General features: G+C 29.4%; 10 protein-coding genes across 10 annotated transcripts; 3 read left to right on the top strand and 7 right to left on the bottom strand. All coding sequences in view use genetic code 12, as the record gives it.

Annotated features, from left to right (window-relative positions):
* Positions 1-746: 746 nt before the first annotated feature.
* On the top strand, positions 747-2,702 carry SSC1 (Hsp70 family ATPase; the record flags this gene model as incomplete). The annotated part of the gene is made up of 1 exon (XM_051761044.1): positions 747-2,702. One exon carries the CDS (start codon positions 747-749, stop codon positions 2,700-2,702), a length of 1,956 nt encoding a protein of 651 aa, XP_051616686.1.
* Positions 2,703-2,959: 257 nt separating this feature from the next.
* On the bottom strand, positions 2,960-3,970 carry KGF55_000740 (uncharacterized protein; the record flags this gene model as incomplete). The annotated part of the gene is made up of 1 exon (XM_051761043.1): positions 2,960-3,970. One exon carries the CDS (start codon positions 3,968-3,970, stop codon positions 2,960-2,962), a length of 1,011 nt encoding a protein of 336 aa, XP_051616685.1.
* Positions 3,971-4,231: 261 nt separating this feature from the next.
* KGF55_000739 (RNA methyltransferase) lies at positions 4,232-5,293 on the bottom strand (the record flags this gene model as incomplete). Its single annotated transcript, XM_051761042.1, has 1 exon — positions 4,232-5,293. The coding sequence occupies one exon, from the start codon at positions 5,291-5,293 to the stop codon at positions 4,232-4,234; it is 1,062 nt and encodes a 353-aa protein (XP_051616684.1).
* Positions 5,294-6,081: 788 nt separating this feature from the next.
* Positions 6,082-8,352, top strand: PMT4 (dolichyl-phosphate-mannose-protein mannosyltransferase; the record flags this gene model as incomplete). The annotated part of the gene is made up of 1 exon (XM_051761041.1): positions 6,082-8,352. One exon carries the CDS (start codon positions 6,082-6,084, stop codon positions 8,350-8,352), a length of 2,271 nt encoding a protein of 756 aa, XP_051616683.1.
* Positions 8,353-8,492: 140 nt separating this feature from the next.
* On the bottom strand, positions 8,493-9,977 carry PRS5 (ribose phosphate diphosphokinase subunit; the record flags this gene model as incomplete). The annotated part of the gene is made up of 2 exons (XM_051761040.1): positions 8,493-9,871; positions 9,947-9,977. 2 exons carry the CDS (start codon positions 9,975-9,977, stop codon positions 8,493-8,495), a joined length of 1,410 nt encoding a protein of 469 aa, XP_051616682.1.
* A 347-nt stretch (positions 9,978-10,324) lies between these two features.
* APM4 (Apm4p) lies at positions 10,325-11,710 on the bottom strand (the record flags this gene model as incomplete). The annotated part of the gene is made up of 1 exon (XM_051761038.1): positions 10,325-11,710. The coding sequence occupies one exon, from the start codon at positions 11,708-11,710 to the stop codon at positions 10,325-10,327; it is 1,386 nt and encodes a 461-aa protein (XP_051616681.1).
* A 332-nt stretch (positions 11,711-12,042) lies between these two features.
* KGF55_000735 (uncharacterized protein) lies at positions 12,043-13,557 on the bottom strand (the record flags this gene model as incomplete). Its single annotated transcript, XM_051761037.1, has 1 exon — positions 12,043-13,557. One exon carries the CDS (start codon positions 13,555-13,557, stop codon positions 12,043-12,045), a length of 1,515 nt encoding a protein of 504 aa, XP_051616680.1.
* A 1,581-nt stretch (positions 13,558-15,138) lies between these two features.
* Positions 15,139-16,155, top strand: PHO86 (Pho86p; the record flags this gene model as incomplete). The annotated part of the gene is made up of 1 exon (XM_051761036.1): positions 15,139-16,155. The coding sequence occupies one exon, from the start codon at positions 15,139-15,141 to the stop codon at positions 16,153-16,155; it is 1,017 nt and encodes a 338-aa protein (XP_051616679.1).
* A 55-nt stretch (positions 16,156-16,210) lies between these two features.
* Positions 16,211-17,512, bottom strand: KGF55_000733 (uncharacterized protein; the record flags this gene model as incomplete). Its single annotated transcript, XM_051761035.1, has 1 exon — positions 16,211-17,512. One exon carries the CDS (start codon positions 17,510-17,512, stop codon positions 16,211-16,213), a length of 1,302 nt encoding a protein of 433 aa, XP_051616678.1.
* Positions 17,513-17,740: 228 nt separating this feature from the next.
* On the bottom strand, positions 17,741-18,088 carry KGF55_000732 (uncharacterized protein; the record flags this gene model as incomplete). Its single annotated transcript, XM_051761034.1, has 1 exon — positions 17,741-18,088. The coding sequence occupies one exon, from the start codon at positions 18,086-18,088 to the stop codon at positions 17,741-17,743; it is 348 nt and encodes a 115-aa protein (XP_051616677.1).
* Between the last annotated feature and the right edge of the window lie 87 nt (positions 18,089-18,175).

The raw sequence follows: 18,175 nt of genomic DNA, 5'->3' as shown, positions 1-18,175 counted from the left end.
GGCGCACCTCCGTTTTGGTAGCGAGTTCCTCGGAATACTAGATTTTGGGAGATTTTAGACATTACATTGACTCAACATTGTTGAGCCCAGTTTTTCTTCAAAGGCTTAACCAAGCTTATGATAGTAACCAAACAAGCGGATACAATTGATTGGTGGTTACAAAGGTCAGACAAAAATGGAAAAAATCGAACATTTTTACTAACATTGCTTGCAACAAAAAAAAAAAATTTGCAGCTAGATTTGAAACTATGTGAGAAATTTTTGAAACGAAAGACTATTACGTTTAAGAGCTAGAGTAGTCTAATCCTGACTTGAAGATTAATGAAACTATTTTTGAAGCCATATCTCATTAACTGAGGACTCCCTAAAGCATTCTATTTTCGAGACTTTGTTAGTGCCAAAACCTGCCCTGCGCTAAAAGTCCCTATGGCACCTTAACAAACTTTTCAATGTCTTGCCTTCCTCTGAAATGACATTAATATTTTTTCTATTTTTTCTATAATATTCTATTAGCATCATTCAAATTCTTCTTATATTATTATGTCGCTTTTTTGACACTCTCTCTCTAATTCTATTAACAATCTAAATACCACTTAAAATATTGTTATAAAATTTTTCAAATAGACTTTAATTTTTCAACCTCATTTTAATATTTTATAAATCATCGGAAATCATCAACCAATTTTAAATATTTTTTTTCATTTTGTACATATACATATCATCATCAATAAGTTATAGGATTAAAGATGTTATCTGCAAGAAATTCAATTAAAAATTTAAGATGTCAATCTTTAATAAGTAGATTTAATTCTATTCGTTCACAATCTACAACTACTGAAAAAATTACTCCACCAGTTATTGGTATTGATTTGGGTACTACCAATTCAGCTGTAGCTGTTATGGAAGGTAAAACTCCAAAGATTTTGGAAAATTCTGAAGGTGGTAGAACTACTCCTTCAATTGTCGCATTTTCAAAAGATAATGAAAGATTAGTTGGTATTCCAGCTAAACGTCAAGCTGTTGTTAATCCAGAAAATACTTTATTTGCTACTAAAAGATTAATTGGTAGAAGATATGAAGATAAAGAAGTTCAAAGAGATATTAATCAAGTTCCTTATAAAATCATTAAACATGGTAATGGTGATGCTTGGTTAGAAGCAAGAGGTGAACAATATTCTCCACAACAAATTGGTGGATTTGTTTTAAATAAAATGAAAGAAACTGCTGAAGCTGCTTTAGGTAAAAAAATTACTTGTGCAGTTGTTACTTGTCCAGCTTATTTCAATGATGCTCAAAGACAAGCCACTAAAGATGCAGGTAAAATTGTTGGATTAAACGTTTTAAGAGTTGTTAACGAACCAACTGCTGCTGCTTTAGCTTACGGTTTAGAAAAGAAAGATGGAGAAGTTGTTGCAGTTTTTGATTTAGGTGGTGGTACTTTTGATATTTCAATTTTAGATATTGGTGCTGGTGTTTTCGAAGTTAAATCAACTAATGGTGACACTCATTTAGGTGGTGAAGATTTTGATATTGCATTAGTTAGATATATTGTTGATGCATTCAAAAAGGAAACCGGTATTGATTTAGAAAAAGATAGAATGGCAATCCAACGTATTAGAGAAGCTGCTGAAAAAGCTAAGATTGAATTATCATCAACTGTTTCAACTGAAATCAATTTACCATTCATTACAGCTGATGCTTCAGGACCAAAACATATTAATCAAAAAATCACAAGAGCTCAATTTGAACAATTAGTTGAACCATTAATCAAAAAAACCATTGAACCATGTAAAAAAGCACTTAAAGATGCTGGATTATCAACATCAGATATTTCTGAAGTTATTTTAGTTGGTGGTATGTCAAGAATGCCAAAAGTTGTTGAAACTGTAAAATCAATTTTCGGTAAAGAACCTTCAAAAGCTGTTAACCCAGATGAAGCTGTTGCTATGGGTGCTGCCATTCAAGGTGGTATTTTAGCTGGTGAAGTTAAAGATGTTGTTTTATTAGATGTTACTCCATTATCATTAGGTATTGAAACCATGGGTGGTGTATTTGCTAGATTAATTGCAAGAAATACTACCATTCCAGCTAAAAAATCACAAATTTTCTCAACTGCTTCAGCTGGTCAAACTTCAGTTGAAATTAGAGTATTCCAAGGTGAAAGAGAATTAACAAGAGATAATAAATTAATTGGAAATTTCACATTAAGTGGTATTCCACCAGCACCAAAAGGTGTTCCACAAATTGAAGTTACTTTTGATATCGATACTGATGGTATTATTAAAGTATCTGCTAGAGATAAAGCTTCAAATAAAGATGCTTCTATTACTGTTGCTGGTTCATCAGGTTTATCAGATGCAGAAATTGAAAAAATGGTCAATGATGCAGAAAAATATGCTGAATCAGATAAAGCCAGAAGAGAAGCAATTGAGAATGCTAACAGAGCAGATCAATTGTGTAATGACACTGAAAACTCACTCAATGAGCATAAAGAAAAATTATCCACTGAAGCTGTTGATAAAGTCAAAGAACAAATCTCCAAATTAAGAGAGATTGTTCTTAAAGCTCAATCAGGAGAGGAGGTTGTTGCAGATGAATTAAAATCTGCAACCGAGAAATTGCAAGCAGATGCAATTGATTTGTTCAAAGACTTATATAAAGATTCATCATCATCTTCATCTGAAGAACCACCAAAGAATTAGATAAATTTTTTTAGTGTTATAATATAATGATGATTACGTTTTTTTCTGTTTTGGCGTTCATTTTGGAAATTCATCATCAAACATGTTTTAAGATCATTACATCAGTAGGTATGAGAATTCAATATCAAAATATTTGTAAATAGTATAAAATAATTAGTATATAATATGGAATTAAATTACATAGATATCTTTTGAAAAGACTATGTCACTAATATTGTAGAATTAAAAAACAATTAAACTTGTAATCAATATAATTCTTAAATTTCAAGATCAGGAGGTAAATTACCATTCATAATCCAAGTCAAAGATTTTTGTTTTCTAAAAGTTTCTAGATATTCAATCATTTCATCATCAGTTTTATTATATTTATAAGCTCCCTTTTTTATAGCATCACATAATCTTTTTCTTCTTTGATATCTTTTACTTTCTTTTGATCTTGAATCACCTCTCCAATCATGTTTACCATATTTTGAATCTAATACACATAAAGGTTCTTGATTTTTATATCCATGATAAAATTCTTGATAAATTTCTCTTACTGTACTTGGATTTTGTAAAAATTCAATTTTAATTTTACGATCTGGTATACCTACTCTTTCTCTTGTATATTGTCCAGTTTTTTTACGTTTTTTATTTTGTGAGGAATTTTCTTGACCTTGTTGTTGTTGTTGTTGTTGTTGCTGTTGTTGATCGGTATTGGTGACTCTATGTAATGCAGGGTCCATATTATTGTCAACAGACAAGTGAGGAGCGTGTAATTGATGATGTAAATGAGTTCTTCTTTGATCCAAAAGGGATTGATGTTGATGTTGTAAATGATTCAATTGTTGTAAGTTTGAACTTTGTAAATCACTTACATTAACACCTCCTCCTCCACCACTTTGTAAAACATGTATAGAATTTAAAACTTCATCATCTCCAACAACTTCTTGAACATCTTCATTTTCATTAAGAGTTGGTGGTGAATTTGTTAATGTATCTTGTTGAGCAATTAGTCTATCATTCAATTGATTATGGTTATTATTTTTTCTCTTTTTTGAACTTGAATTTGAACTTGAACTGGTACCATTAATTAAAGTATGTAATAAATTAGTTAAATTATCAATCTTATTATTTTGATGTTTTACTAAATTTTGTAATAATCTATTATCTTCATGAAATGAATTTTCTATATCATTTAGTTGTACTATGAGTCTATCAACTTTTGATTCTAACAATGATCTTGATGCTGATGATGAAGATGAATTTATTTCGTTTCTTATATTCATTATTTATGTCCAAGTGTCGTTTTAATGAAGTTGTCTATAAATAACACAAGATTGTTTTGATTTTGATTTTTTTATAAAAATGTCTCACGCACAAATTTTAGGGAATGAATTTAAAGAAACAAATCGTCCTACGCACATAAGAAAGTCAAACATTTGACCGCCTATGTAACTTTGATTGGCTTATAAGTCGGGTATGTTAATTAGAATACATTTTAATTCATACGAAGTTTCATACTTCGGTAAAATAATGTCTTTTTTCAATTATTCTAAATTGTCTGACTCACTATCATCTACATCATTATCACCATTCGCCACATCTTCTTGTAATTCCATTCCATGTCCCAAACCATTATCTTCTCCTAATAAAGCTTCTTCACTAATATCATCCAACTCATCAAACCTTGCAGTAAAAACATCACCAAATAAAGCAAGTAAAGCAACAGATCTACCTCTTGAATTTATATATACTGCTCTACATTTTTTATAATCTCCATAAACTTCTCTTGTAGCCATACTTAATTGCATTAAATTTGACAGTTTTGGTAAAAATAATCCAATATTTTTTGAATATTTAGTCATTGAATTTAATAAATCCAAAATATTAAAAGGTTCCATATTATATAAATTAAATTCATTTTTATTATAATTTGTACCACCCCATGGAGGAGAACTAAATATAAAATCAAATGTTTGATCTTGAGATGATTCTTTCCGTAATTTTTTCACATTTTCTGGAATCCAATCATAATTTATCAGTCCATCTTGTTTTGGTTTTGTAATTTCTGCCCAATCAGCACATAAACTCCAAATATTATCTTCAACTCCATAAACTTTTGAATTATGTTCTGTACAATATAAATTTACAGGATTTATATCAATTGCTCCAACGGAATCAAAAAAATTAGCAAATTGTATTGTATTTCCACCTCCTCCACAACAAACATCTAATCCACAATTAGCTTCTGATGGTAAAATTTTAACAAATAATTGAGCAATATATTTTGCAACTAGTTCTGGGGTGACACTATACCATAATTCTTCAGAAAGGAAAATACCATCATTAAATTTTGAAAATAATTCATGTCTTCTATTCCAAAATTTTTGTACAGATTGTGGTAAAGTATTATAAGTATGTACTAATAATTCACCATTATAATAAGATTCTTCATTGTTTTCATTCATATTTAACTTCTTCTTTTTCTTTCTTCGTTTCTTCTTTCGTATTTTGCTAGTTTGAGTTTGTGTGTTCAACAGTGACGAGCTGTCATCTAATTCTTTTGATTCATATTCATTATCAATTGTTTGAATTGAATCATTATTCATTTATGTAAAGAAGTCTTAATTGTGTAGAATACATAATCATATTTAATTCAAATTCTTGTTCTTAATGCGATAACTGTGTGCTACCAGATACAGCAGTCAAATCTCAAACAACTCATGAAATATATCAACATATAGTAGGAAGCATTAAGTATCAAGAGTAAGCCAATGTAAAGAACCAACCAGCTTATCAAAAAATGCTTTGAATTGGACAAATTTTACACGTCAATAGGACAACTTCTGCGTGTGGAACATCGATTTTTTTCGTAACGTCATAGTTGATGTCGTACTCAAGCATCTACTGATTACACAAAAATACGTATTATTATTACCAGACCTAACCAAATTATAAATCTAGTTGTTTCACTCTAACTTTTCAAAATATGTACAACTCCTGTCTCTCTTGAGATTTGGAAATCTTGAATGAAATTTTGAATACTTCTTTCGAAAAACTTAAAGTTAGTCGATTTTTTTTCCATGAAATTGAACCAGAATCACTTATTTCTACAAAATACTACGTGTCTCATGTCTACTACTCGAACCAAAAATATTTTTATTTCGTAAATTTAAATTAAATAATTTTTCAAAACACCAAAACAATGAAAAAAAAAAAAAAAAAGAGACAGATCATAATTTTTATGTTTCAAATATAAGTAACTTATTTTATTCAATTTATTTTCCATATAAGTTGACAATAAATTTCACATTCATTTAATCAAACCATTCAATATTCATATATGCTCAATTAATTTTTTTTGAACTACTAGAAACATAGTCTTTATCCTATCATCATGTCTCAACAAATAAGAAAAAGGAATAAAAAGTCAAATACACCTATTGAAAATTCAAATATAATTGATGAATCAATTTCTTTAAAAAAGAAAATTACTACTATTCAACAACAATCTAATGATCCTGAATATAAATATCATATTGTTTTAGCAACAATAACAGCAATTGGATTTTATTTAAGATTTATAAAATTAGGTACTCCAGATCAAGTTGTATTTGATGAAGTTCATTTTGGAAAATTTGCTTCTTATTATTTAGAAAGAACTTATTTTTTTGATTTACATCCTCCTTTTGCTAAATTATTAATTGCATTTGTTGGTTGGTTAATTGGTTACAATGGTAAATTTAAATTTGATGCAATTGGTGATTCATATATTGAAAATAATGTTCCTTATATTGCTTATAGAGGTTTATCTGCAATTCAAGGTACTGCTATTATTCCAATTATGTTTTTAACTATGAAAACTTTGGGATTTCAAGTACAAGCTTGTTTATTAGCAAGTTTAATTGTTTGTTTTGATAATGCTCAAGTTGTTGATAGTAGATTAATTTTATTAGATGCAACTTTAATTTTAAGTGTTGCATTAACAATTTTCAGTTATTGTAAATTTTCAACTTTTAGAAAAGAACCATTTAGTCAAAAATGGTGGACTTGGTTATTAGCAACAGGAGTTTCATTATCTTGTGTTATTTCAACTAAATATGTTGGTGTTTTTACTTATTTTACAATTGGTATTGCTGTTATACATGAATTATGGATTTTATTAGATTATAAAAAAGGTTTAACTTTACAAGAATTTTCAAAACATTTTTTAGCAAGATTTTGGGCTTTAATTGTTGTACCATTTATAATTTATTTATTTTGGTTTTATTTACATTTTGCAATTCTTATAAAATCTGGTCCAGGTGATGCTTTTATGTCATCGGAATTTCAAGAAACTTTATTAGAATCACCATTAGCTCAAAATTCAAAACAAGTTCAATATTATGATCAAATTACAATTCAACATAAAGATACTGGAGCAAATTTACATTCTCATAGTCATGTATATCCATTACGTTATGAAGATGGTAGAATTTCTTCAAATCAACAACAAGTTACTTGTGTTGATGTTGAATTTCCAGAACAAGATCCAAATAATCAATGGGAAATAGTACCAGTGAAAGCAGATGATGATGGTAAAAAAGGAAAAGATGTTTATACAAATGATATTGTTAGATTTAAACATGTTGGAACAGGTGGTTATTTATTAACTCATGATGTTGCATCTCCATTAAAACCAACAAATGAAGAATTTACTGTGGTGTTTGATGAAAAAATTGAATCAAGGTATAATGAAACTTTATTTAGATTAAGATTAAGTGTACCAGGCTCATCACCCAAGAAACAAAACCAAAGAAGAAAAATTAAAACTTTAGCAACTGATTTAAGAATTTTACATATGGATACTGTTGTAGCTATGTGGACTCATGATGATGAATTATTACCAGAATGGGCATTTGGTCAACAAGAAGTTAGTGGAAATAAAAAAATTCAAGATAAAGATAATGTATGGACTTTTGGAAAAGTTACAAACCTTGATAAAAATGATCAAAGAAGTAAATATATTCCAAAAGAAGTTAAAACTATGCCATTTTTAAAAAAATGGTGGCAATTGCAAGGATTAATGTTTCATCATAATAATCAATTAAGTTCATCACATCCATTTGCTTCACAACCAGATACTTGGCCATTAGCATTGAGTGGTGTTTCATTTTATAATAATAATGATACTAAAAAGCAAATTTTCTTTATTGGAAATGTGATTGGATTTTGGTTGGAAGTATGTTTCTTATCAATTTATGTTGGAATTGTATTAGCTGATCAAATTACTCGTCGTAGAAATTATCATTTGTTAAGTGATAAATCAAGATCAAGATTATATAATACTTTAGGATTTTTATTTATTGGATGGAGCGCTCATTATTTCCCATTTTATTTAATGAATCGTCAAAAATTTTTACATCATTATTTACCTGCTCATTTAATAGCGGCTTTATTTTCAGGTGGGTTAGCTGAATTTATATGTTCAGATAATTCAAAAGATTCATTAAATATAAATAATAAAACTAAAAAGATAAAAATGACTATTTTAGTAGCTATTGCATCAATTGGTATAATTTGGTTTTTCTTTTATTTTAAAGCTATAACTTATGGTGACGAATTTTTAACTCCAGAGGAAGTCAAAGCCAGACAATGGTTAGATATCAAATTGCATTACGCAAAATAAGCTTACATAACTTATAAATAGGTATATTGATGATTAAGTCAATTAAAAAAAATTAAAATAACAAAACTAATTGAAATATAAATAAATATTACTAGCATTTTAAAATTTTAAATCTAAAATAAATTTGCCTCATTCTTCTCTCACCATCCATGATCAAAAAGCATACTAACACTTTCACCATTATTAATTCTTCTAATAGCTTCAGCGAATATTCTACTTACATCCAATACCTCCATTCTATCACCTAATATAGCAACATTATTAATTTGTGGTACAGAATTTGTTGTAACTAATTTATCAATTTGACTTAAATTAATTCTATTTATTGCATCACCACTAAATATTCCATGAGTAACTAATGCATAAACATATTTAGCTCCTTGATCTTTTAATAATTTTGCTGCTCTTGTTATTGTATATGAAGTATCTACTAAATCATCAATTAAAACACATACTTTATCTTTTACATCACCTACTAGCATAGTTGTAGCAACCATTTTGGGCGGCTGTTGTAATTGATTATGAAGTTGTGGTTGTTGTTGTTGTTGACGTTGTAATTGTTGTTGCGAAGCATTATTTGGTGTTGAAGATGATGATGAAGTCAGTGGTGGTCCTTTTGCTACTTTAGCTCTTCTTTCCTTATGAATTAAAGCAAATGAACATCCGATTGAATCAGCTATTGATGTAGCTCTTTTAGCACCACCTGAATCAGGACTTACTATAACACAATCTTGATAATTTGGAATATAATCTGTTATATAATGTTTTAGTATTGGTCTTGAATATAAATTATCTACTGGTATATTAAAAAAGCCTTGGAATTGTGGATCATGTAAATCCATAGTAATTATTCTATCTGCTCCAGCAGTTGCTAATAAGTTCGCTATAAGTGTACCGTTTTGAGCTATCCATTGTTTATATCCACTTTTAGTTTTACCTTGTGCATCAATCTCTGGTAAAAAATTCGTAGATGATGCATTTGTAACTATTGATTTTGGTGTATACCTAATTGGTTGAGGAGTTTTTAAAGTATTAGTTTTAAATTTTGATATTTCTGGATTTGCATTTATATTAGAACTATTGGCATTGATAAAATCAAAAGGTTTAGTTCCTTCCCTTGATAATGGTCTTGGGGTACTTGGGGCACTTTCAAAAGTATAATCATCTTTTTTTGTTGTAATACTAGGTGCTCCCGTAGTATTTGGTAAAAATGGAACATCAGGTTGTCTAGAATATGGAAATAATGGTAATACAGCAGTGACTCTTTTGGCACTGGCCGTCTTGCATGCAGCTATAGTAATCAATAATTCTATGAAATTATCATTAACATGTCCACATCCACTCTGAACAATAAATACATCTTTTTCTCTAACACTATCTTGTACAACTATTGATGTTTCACCATTTGAAAATTTTCTTGAATCTAGTCTACTTTGTTCAATTGTTAGATTTCGACATATGGATTTTGTAAGTAACGGATGTGATGAGCCTCCAAGAACAACCAAATCTCTCATATACGCTTGTGGTATTAATTTAGTATAAGTCGTGAAGTATTAAACATCTTCAAACAAGTTTTAAATTTTTTGTGTCATACTTTTGTTCCATAAAATTTTAGGCTCAACCATCGAAACGGTAAGAGAAAATTATTGTGACGATTGCATAGTTTTGAAACCCTATTGAGATAGTGGTATAGATCTCAACTATAGAAATAGTGGGGCTTACTGTGGTTAGTCTCTTGATTAATTTTGAGTTTCTAACGATGACGAGTCTCGACGAAAGTGTGCAATTAACGAGGGACATAGCTAGTAGGTTAGAGAGACATAATTTACAAATTTCCTTGAGAGTTGATTGTAGTTATTGACATTCTCTACTTTGTTATTGGTCTATTCTAGTTTGTCATTAATTCAGTAAACTTCATTCACATCTATCGATCCTCTAAAACGTGTCAGGGTCAAGTATAAAAAGCAGAACTTCAATATCTTACTTCATACGAGCCTGATTTCGTAGTATACCTAACCCATTTGACAGTTTTATACTTTGATTTATCTTGTACTTTCAAATATTTAACTGTTAATCCAGAACTTGACCACATATCTAAATTAAAATCTATAGTAATGGGAGGTCGATTCCAGTTGCTAAAATCATTATTCGGTTGTGACTGTATCTCAACTTCTGCCGTTAGTATATTATCTTGTTCACCATAAATTTTATTGAATTTCCAAATCATTGCATGTTCTTCTGGATGATATTTGACTTTACCATTTGATGCTAAAAAATTAGTTGATATTACATTTCTTGGAGTTGGAATTTTGATTTTGAAATCTGTTGCAGCTAGTTTCGGAGGTTGATATGTTTTTAATGCTATTTTATATATAAGTTTATTTTTTTTGATTTCTTGAACCTGTGGAATTATTTTAAAGGGTATATTTGTATTATTGGAACAATTGTAAGACATTAGTTGGAACTCACCATCTGGTGGGATGAACTGTATAGTCCTATCATTTTCAAAAGCATCTAGCTCGACACATTGATGAAATTTTGAATCCTCTAGTGCTACTACCGAACTTCTTTCATCATCTTGAATATCATAGTTTGTCAAAAATATTGTATTTTGATTAAACCCGAACTTACATTGTGGCATTCCTGATAAATGTGACTTCATCTTTATTGCTCCATCTATTGTACTCCTTAAAATTTCACCTTGTGCACTCATCAAAATGTTTAATTTCTCTTCAACATTCAAATAAATTTCATTCCTTCTATACTTTATATTAGGCGCTCTCCATGTTACATTGTGATGTTCTGTGTCAGTGACTGGTGGTGTACTCTTTTTCAATTGACTCAATGGATTGAAGTTTGCTTTTTTAAATATATTCGTAACCGTAGATTCATTCAATCCAACAACATATTTCTTCAAATATTCAATGTCTAGATTTATAGGGTATCCATAATCACAAACTTCCCCCAATATATCGTAAATCAAAGGAAATCCATTAACAATCGCGTTGTCTGATAACGTAAGTTTTTCTTGTTGATGTTTCTTTTTATTATTATCATCCCATAGTACAATACAAAGCAATGCTTCCAATTTGTATAAAAATTCTAATATTAATGAACAATCTTGATTCGACCTAGTAACAGCACAAATCCAAACATTTCCCAGTTTAATATAAATGAAAGAAGTTGAACCCAAAGTTAAAACCGGAGTTCTTTGATCTCTATTTGATTTCCCAATTGATGCTTGATTTATCACTTGTATTCGAAAAACATCAGCTACATTCCTCTTGACATCTTCTTTATATAGTTTCGATATTAATACATCTCCTTTGTTATCATATATGAAAAGCGCACTGATCATTTGATAATGTGCTTATTGAACGAATTAATGTTGCGTCGGTACTAAAGATTAAAACATGATATTAAATTCGGTCGGTCTTAAGACATGATTTTACGCTACCAAGAGTGATCCATTTTGCAGCCAATTTCAAATCCAGTATAATTATTGTTAAAAGAGGTTGTGTAAGTATAGTTAAATGACCTTCGTAGTTTCATATCGTTGGTAAAAAATAATGAATGCATATGGTTTAATGCAAATGAAGAAAAAATAAAACCCAACTTCTTATATTCTTTTGCAGTAATATTAAATACTTACAAAAGCTATATCTATAACAAATCTATAAGATAACTCTCTCATCTCTCATCCCAAAATTTCCTCAATTTTTCCCCAGCCTCTCTATAAATCAAGACTTCCTCTTCAGTTAGAATTGGAAATTCTCTACCAACTTTGGTTTTGGCTGAGACTTGTCCTAACCGTATCAAAGTTTGAGCAAATGGTAATGCATCAACAACTCCAATTGTATGATATAACCTTGTGTTACTTTTCTCCTCGTATCTTTTGTTTACCCATTCAGTTTGCTCTTTCCTTGAAGGTAAATTTATTTTTCCAGTAATATATCTTGATAACAAGATTGCTTGATATTCAAATACCCTGAATGATATACCGTCAATTGGAACACCTATAATTGTAATTAATGGTTCGTTGATTAAAAATGTATGTTGATATAAGTTTGAAACTGTTTGTCCTTCATGCGTGATTTTATTATTGAACAATCTATTCAAAAATGGGTAAGAAAATAAATAACCTGTGCAATAAACGATATGATCTGGATCATAGACAATTGAACCATCTTCGAATAAAACTTTTATCTTGTAAGGCTCTGACTCATCTAATAGAACTATTGAAGTAATCTCTGGTTTAGTTTCGACATTTGTTCTAGATGATAAGACTTTGGTCCTTTCATAATTACGAATTGACTGATAAACTTTGGTACCCGGTTCTCTAGCTATAAATTTTGTCAAGTCACTTCCTGATGCTCTTGAACCAACAACAATTGCAGTTTTATCTTTATATGACTCTGAGGACCTATAAAACTTTGCATGTTGAACTACCTTGGGGTATGTCTCTTGTAGTTGTTTCAAACCAGGAACATGAGGAATGAATGGAACATGATAATGACCTGATGCAACTATGACTGAATCAAAGTTTTTTCGATACCAACGATCTTTTTCAGAATTGGGTAATTCCTCACGTATTGTTAATCTGAACTTATATGGTATTTCGACTTCATCGTGTCTGTCAATTCGTTCAACATCTTCAACAGTAGAATTTAAATGCAATTTAACTCTAGGGTCATTCAAATTTTTATCAATATAACTGTCAATATACTTTTGAACAACTGTGCCGACAACATATTTTCTGTCTTCATCATCTCCATCTATACCCCAATTTTTATTATCACTATAAGTCATCATCTTTTCGATAATATTTGTCTTTATACCATAATAACTTGGTGTTTGTAAAAATCTCTCTTGATTAATTCTAGGAAGATTCAATTCATTCTCATCCTTGTCTAAATTTCCTTCAAATGGGTTTGGTAATTGAGGATCATTTTCAAAGTTTATATTACCAGATTTAATGATATGATTGGGTGTCTCTATGGTTTCTGGATTAAAATACCATACTCCACCTAACTTATCTTGTCTTTCATAAATCGTTATTTGTTTAATGTTCGAGTCCGGTTCTTTAAGTAAAGTATCTAGAATTATTGCAGCCGATGCACCACCTCCAATTATAGCTATTGATTCAACTTGTTTTGATGATAAACCAACTGGATGTTCATAATCAAGATCAGATGCAGATGGCATGATTAGTATTATTTTGAGCCAATAATCTCTGCTAAGTTGGGTGTTGAGGTTGGAATCATATTAATTTATATATGCAACGGTTTGATGATTTTGAAATAAGGATATGTAATTTGATAAGACATCTTGTGGTTAAAAGATAAATTAAAACAGCCACAGTACGGGATCTGTTACAAATCTCGGAATTATTTCCGTTTTAGATTAGTAATAATCGAATTCTATTCCTTGATACAAGTGAAGTAAAGGTTTGCAAATTGAGTTGATCCACAAATCATAACTGCTTACGAGTCGAACCTATTTTCAAGAACACTAAGTTGTGTATGGAATTCTCTCTACATGCCAGAGTCATGGTTGGCACAAAATAATTTCTGTCTGAGCTCACTTGGTTGCAAGACTGTTCAAGTTTCAATTACAAACAATATCATATCTACCGCGTTCCCAACACATGTTATATCAGGAAAACTTCTGGTAAGTATTTCAAAAGTTTTAAATGTAAAAGTGGACTGTAAGGTGGCTTGATAAGAAATAACTAGCAAAAAAATCCTGATAATGAAGTAGATTTCGGTATTTACAAAATATTTAGTTCTATGTCCCAATACAACACAATAGACTTGGGTTCCTTTAATGAGGTCGCAAGATCTCAAGCTAATTCTAAATTCGATTATGAGTTCCTTTATTTCAGAGTTAGATCTTATACTTCAAACTCGTATCTATAGAACACAAAACAGTCTGTTTGAAACAAAATAAAAAGTCTATACCGCAGTACAAAATGCAATTACAACATTACTATTTTGAATTGGTGGTATAGTGTACCTAATTTTGTTACCAAAATGTTTCCTTGGGGTTGCAAAGCTTTTGATATGTTTGGCTAGCAAATGATGATACAGCATAAGTGAGTTATTAAACTAATGATCTAATAAACGATTGATTTTGAAACAAAAAAAATTAGATTAAAAACAGTCGCAAATATTTTGCATCAAAACAGTTATAAAGTTTCATGCTCAATTTTAGTATACACTGAAGAAGTCTATCTATCGTAGAAGATTCATATAGTTAAATAAGAGGAAGAGCTAGCAGTAAAACAAAGTCCGTCAGAAGAAACTTTTGAGTAGAAATTCTGTAAAATACATAATTTGTCGTGAAGATACGACGCATTTAACTTCATAATTTTTGTGACCTTAGATGATCATATGTAAGGTTCATTTACAGCTTTTCAATTCGATATTACAAACAAGTTTTGTCGTATCTATCTGAATAATTTTATCATAGGATTTCAAAGTACATAAATTGGGTTCAATTCATAAAATGGTATTTCACTTAGATTTTATGGTATCTAAATATTGGAATCGCACTTACACCCACGTTTTAAATTTTACGATGATGTACACAGTAATAAAAGGCGGACTTTTTTAAACTAGCTAAAAAATTCATTTTTTGAAATGAGTTAGCACCTTCTACTTTATTATACATTAGATGTGGTCCAAATAACTTTGAAATTATCAATTGATCCATTTAAAAATTAAATTCACTTTCACTCTTTCAATTTCTTGAAACTTAAATACAGTCAATACATAATCTCAGAATATGATTGAACAAAAAGAAATAGATTTAAATAGTCCGTTAGATGCAAATAAACCAGCAACTTTAGTCAAAACATCATTGAGACCTGATTTATCAAAAGCGGCATTGATTTTGCATGGAGACTACTACAAGCAATCACAATCAAATTTAACAAGATATGTCTTTTGGCATCCATTTTCGATAATGGTATATACTACATTGATTCCTGTGATATTAGGATTTGTCTTATGGGATTATATTTCAGTAAGTGAAAACTTGTATGAGTTTTATCTCATTGCAATGAGAAATAAAAATGATTTTATTTTCAATATTTTAAGAGGAGTCCCTGTTATTGCTTCTATTTTTGCAAGTTTTGGTTTCATTTCGTACATAGTGGGAGAAGATGTTGGGTCAATTGCAAATAATTTAGTAAATAAGAATTATTGCGATGACATATTTGGATTCAAATTAACTGAATTTGTTAAAGAAAAGAACAAGATCGGAAAGAATGGGGAGAATTCAAATCTTATAAGTTACAGAGAACAACCAATTGCTATAGTAACTTTAAAACCGGATTTGAAACAATCAACTGTTGATAACTTTATTGTTCAAATCAGTGGAATTCATGTTCGTAAGGTTTTTCAAAAAGTTGATTTTGATAATTTATTGATTGAATGGGCTGTCTTAAGATCAAGAGAATTATATCAAGAATATTTGAAAAATTCAAAGTCAAATGTTACCAATGGATCTATTTTTATAACCACATCTTGTTACTCATTCAACAAAAATTTATTCCAAGCTTTACTCAACAATGGATTTAAAATAATAGATCAATCTTATGAGTTTAATCCATTTGAACCAACTACAAAACCATTGCAGAAATTTGTTTACAAATTAATTGGTGCAACAAATAACACATTTGGAATTGTATTATCTACTAATGAAGAAGATTTTGAATTAATCAAAAATAATGAACTATTAGAGAAAAGTTCATCAACCTCAACAGAGGAAAAAAATAACGTTGCCAAGAAGAGATCATAGTTTTGTAACGAGTTACATGTACATTAAGTCATTCATTACGTGTATATATTAATAACTAATCCAATAATCCAGTGCTTTTTTGTTTTCTTTTCTGTTTTTGAACTCTATAAATTATTAATGCAAACCAGCATAATATTATGAAAATTGCCAAATATATAATGATTTTCAAAAACCATAATATAGTCCTGAAAATCCTTTTAAAAAAAGTAGCATCTTCATCACCATATTTTTGTAATCTTGCTAATTTTTCCTTTTCTTTTATTCTTTTTTCAGCATTTTGAAGTCTTTTAAGAGTTCTTCTTCTTTGACTACTTAATTTTCTTTTGAAAGCTCTATTTCTTCCTCCAGTTTTTGATTTTATATTTTCTACTTTTGCATTTATATCTTGCAACGAATTTGTAACTTCTTCGTATTCATTTTGTTCCTTGATTAGGTCATCTAATTCATCAATTGACTCAACAAAATTTCCATCAGGTTTATACAAAGCAAATATTTTATTTTCTATTATATCCACATTTTCAAATAATTGGCCAGTTTCAGCACTTAATCCTAAATATTTAACATGAGGTAATTTTACATCAGTCAAGGTAACACAATTAGTCCAATCTTCATGTTTTCCATAAAAATTGAAATCAATTGATAAGTATCCATTCTTTATATAAACTAATCTCATTTTCGTTTCTTTCGAACTAGGGTTTAATATATCCTTTGCAGTACAACCAGCTAATCTAGTTTCGTAACCATCAGTACCTTTATTATAATAAGTCTGACCATCACCCAACATCAAATTAACAAATGGAAATGTACCACGTTTACCATTCTTATAAGTATCCATCATAATCCCTAATCCATTAAATCCATTTTCAATTCCAAACACATCACCAATATTTGAAGGTTTATCTAAAAACCAAACCGCTAATCCATCACCTACTAATCCATGTTTAGCATCTTCATTATGTATATGAAAAGTCAATTCCATTTCGAAGGATTCTGCTTCAATTGGCATTTTACTAAACATGTTTGAAGCTAAATGTGGGGCGGTAGATGTTAATCTTATATATTTATCATTTTCGACTAGTGAATTTCCATGTAAATTCCAATTCCGTACATGGAATAATGATTCATCTAAAAATGGTCTTTGTAATCCTTGAGAGACTAATTCTGTCTTTTTGAGGATGACTACACTGGTATCTTTATTTTGTAGCAATGAATTTATTTCTTCAGGTGTTGAAATTGATGAGGAATTTAAGAAATTAAACCAATTGAAATGATATAATATGTATATAAGTAGAAGGACAGTGATTGTAAGTATTGATTGCAATGGCTTTGAGCCTTGTAAGGTCCTACGAAATGACATTGCTGGTGCTATTCTTGCTGTTTCCTTTTATTCTCATCAAGTGTGACTTGTTGGAGATATTAAATTTGGTGTTTCATGTATTTCTTATAAAATATTAGTTAATCACGTTGGATATGAAATCGAAAAAAATTAGACTAAAATTTCAATAAAAACTCTAACACTTACCATTTCGCTATCTACAATTCAGTTATTCATGATTCATTGATTAAATCGAAACATACGAAAATTCTATTTACCAAATACAACAGTTCTAATAGCACTAAACATTGTTTCTTTTTTCTCACCTTTAATCTCACTCAATAATCTAGTATAATATTCAGGATTCCCTTTAGGTTTTAATAATTTATCATCTAATTTATAATAATTTTTATATTTATCATTGACTAGTTCCTTGAGAGCAATGTATTGTAATTTTAAATCATTTTCACTTATATCCTGTAGTATTTGTTTATTTTCAAATCTTTTTAATTGAGAATCTTTGAATGAGGCATAATGTTTTATTCTGTCTTTCGGTAATGTTTTTAATAATTGTACTATTTTTCCGGTAATTTGACTTTTGGCTGTTATTGATGACATAATTATATTGTGTTGATGAGTTTTGACCGTTACAATTCTTTGATTTGTAACTTGTTATGATGGTTGACGTGAATCAAATCTAGTTCC

The sequence above is a fragment of the Candida pseudojiufengensis genome (assembly GCF_024610245.1).
Source record: "Candida pseudojiufengensis strain CBS 10847 chromosome Unknown scaffold3, whole genome shotgun sequence".
NCBI classification, from domain to species: Eukaryota; Fungi; Ascomycota; class Pichiomycetes; order Serinales; family Debaryomycetaceae; genus Lodderomyces; species Lodderomyces pseudojiufengensis.
This window is presented reverse-complemented; position numbering and strand designations above follow the sequence as displayed.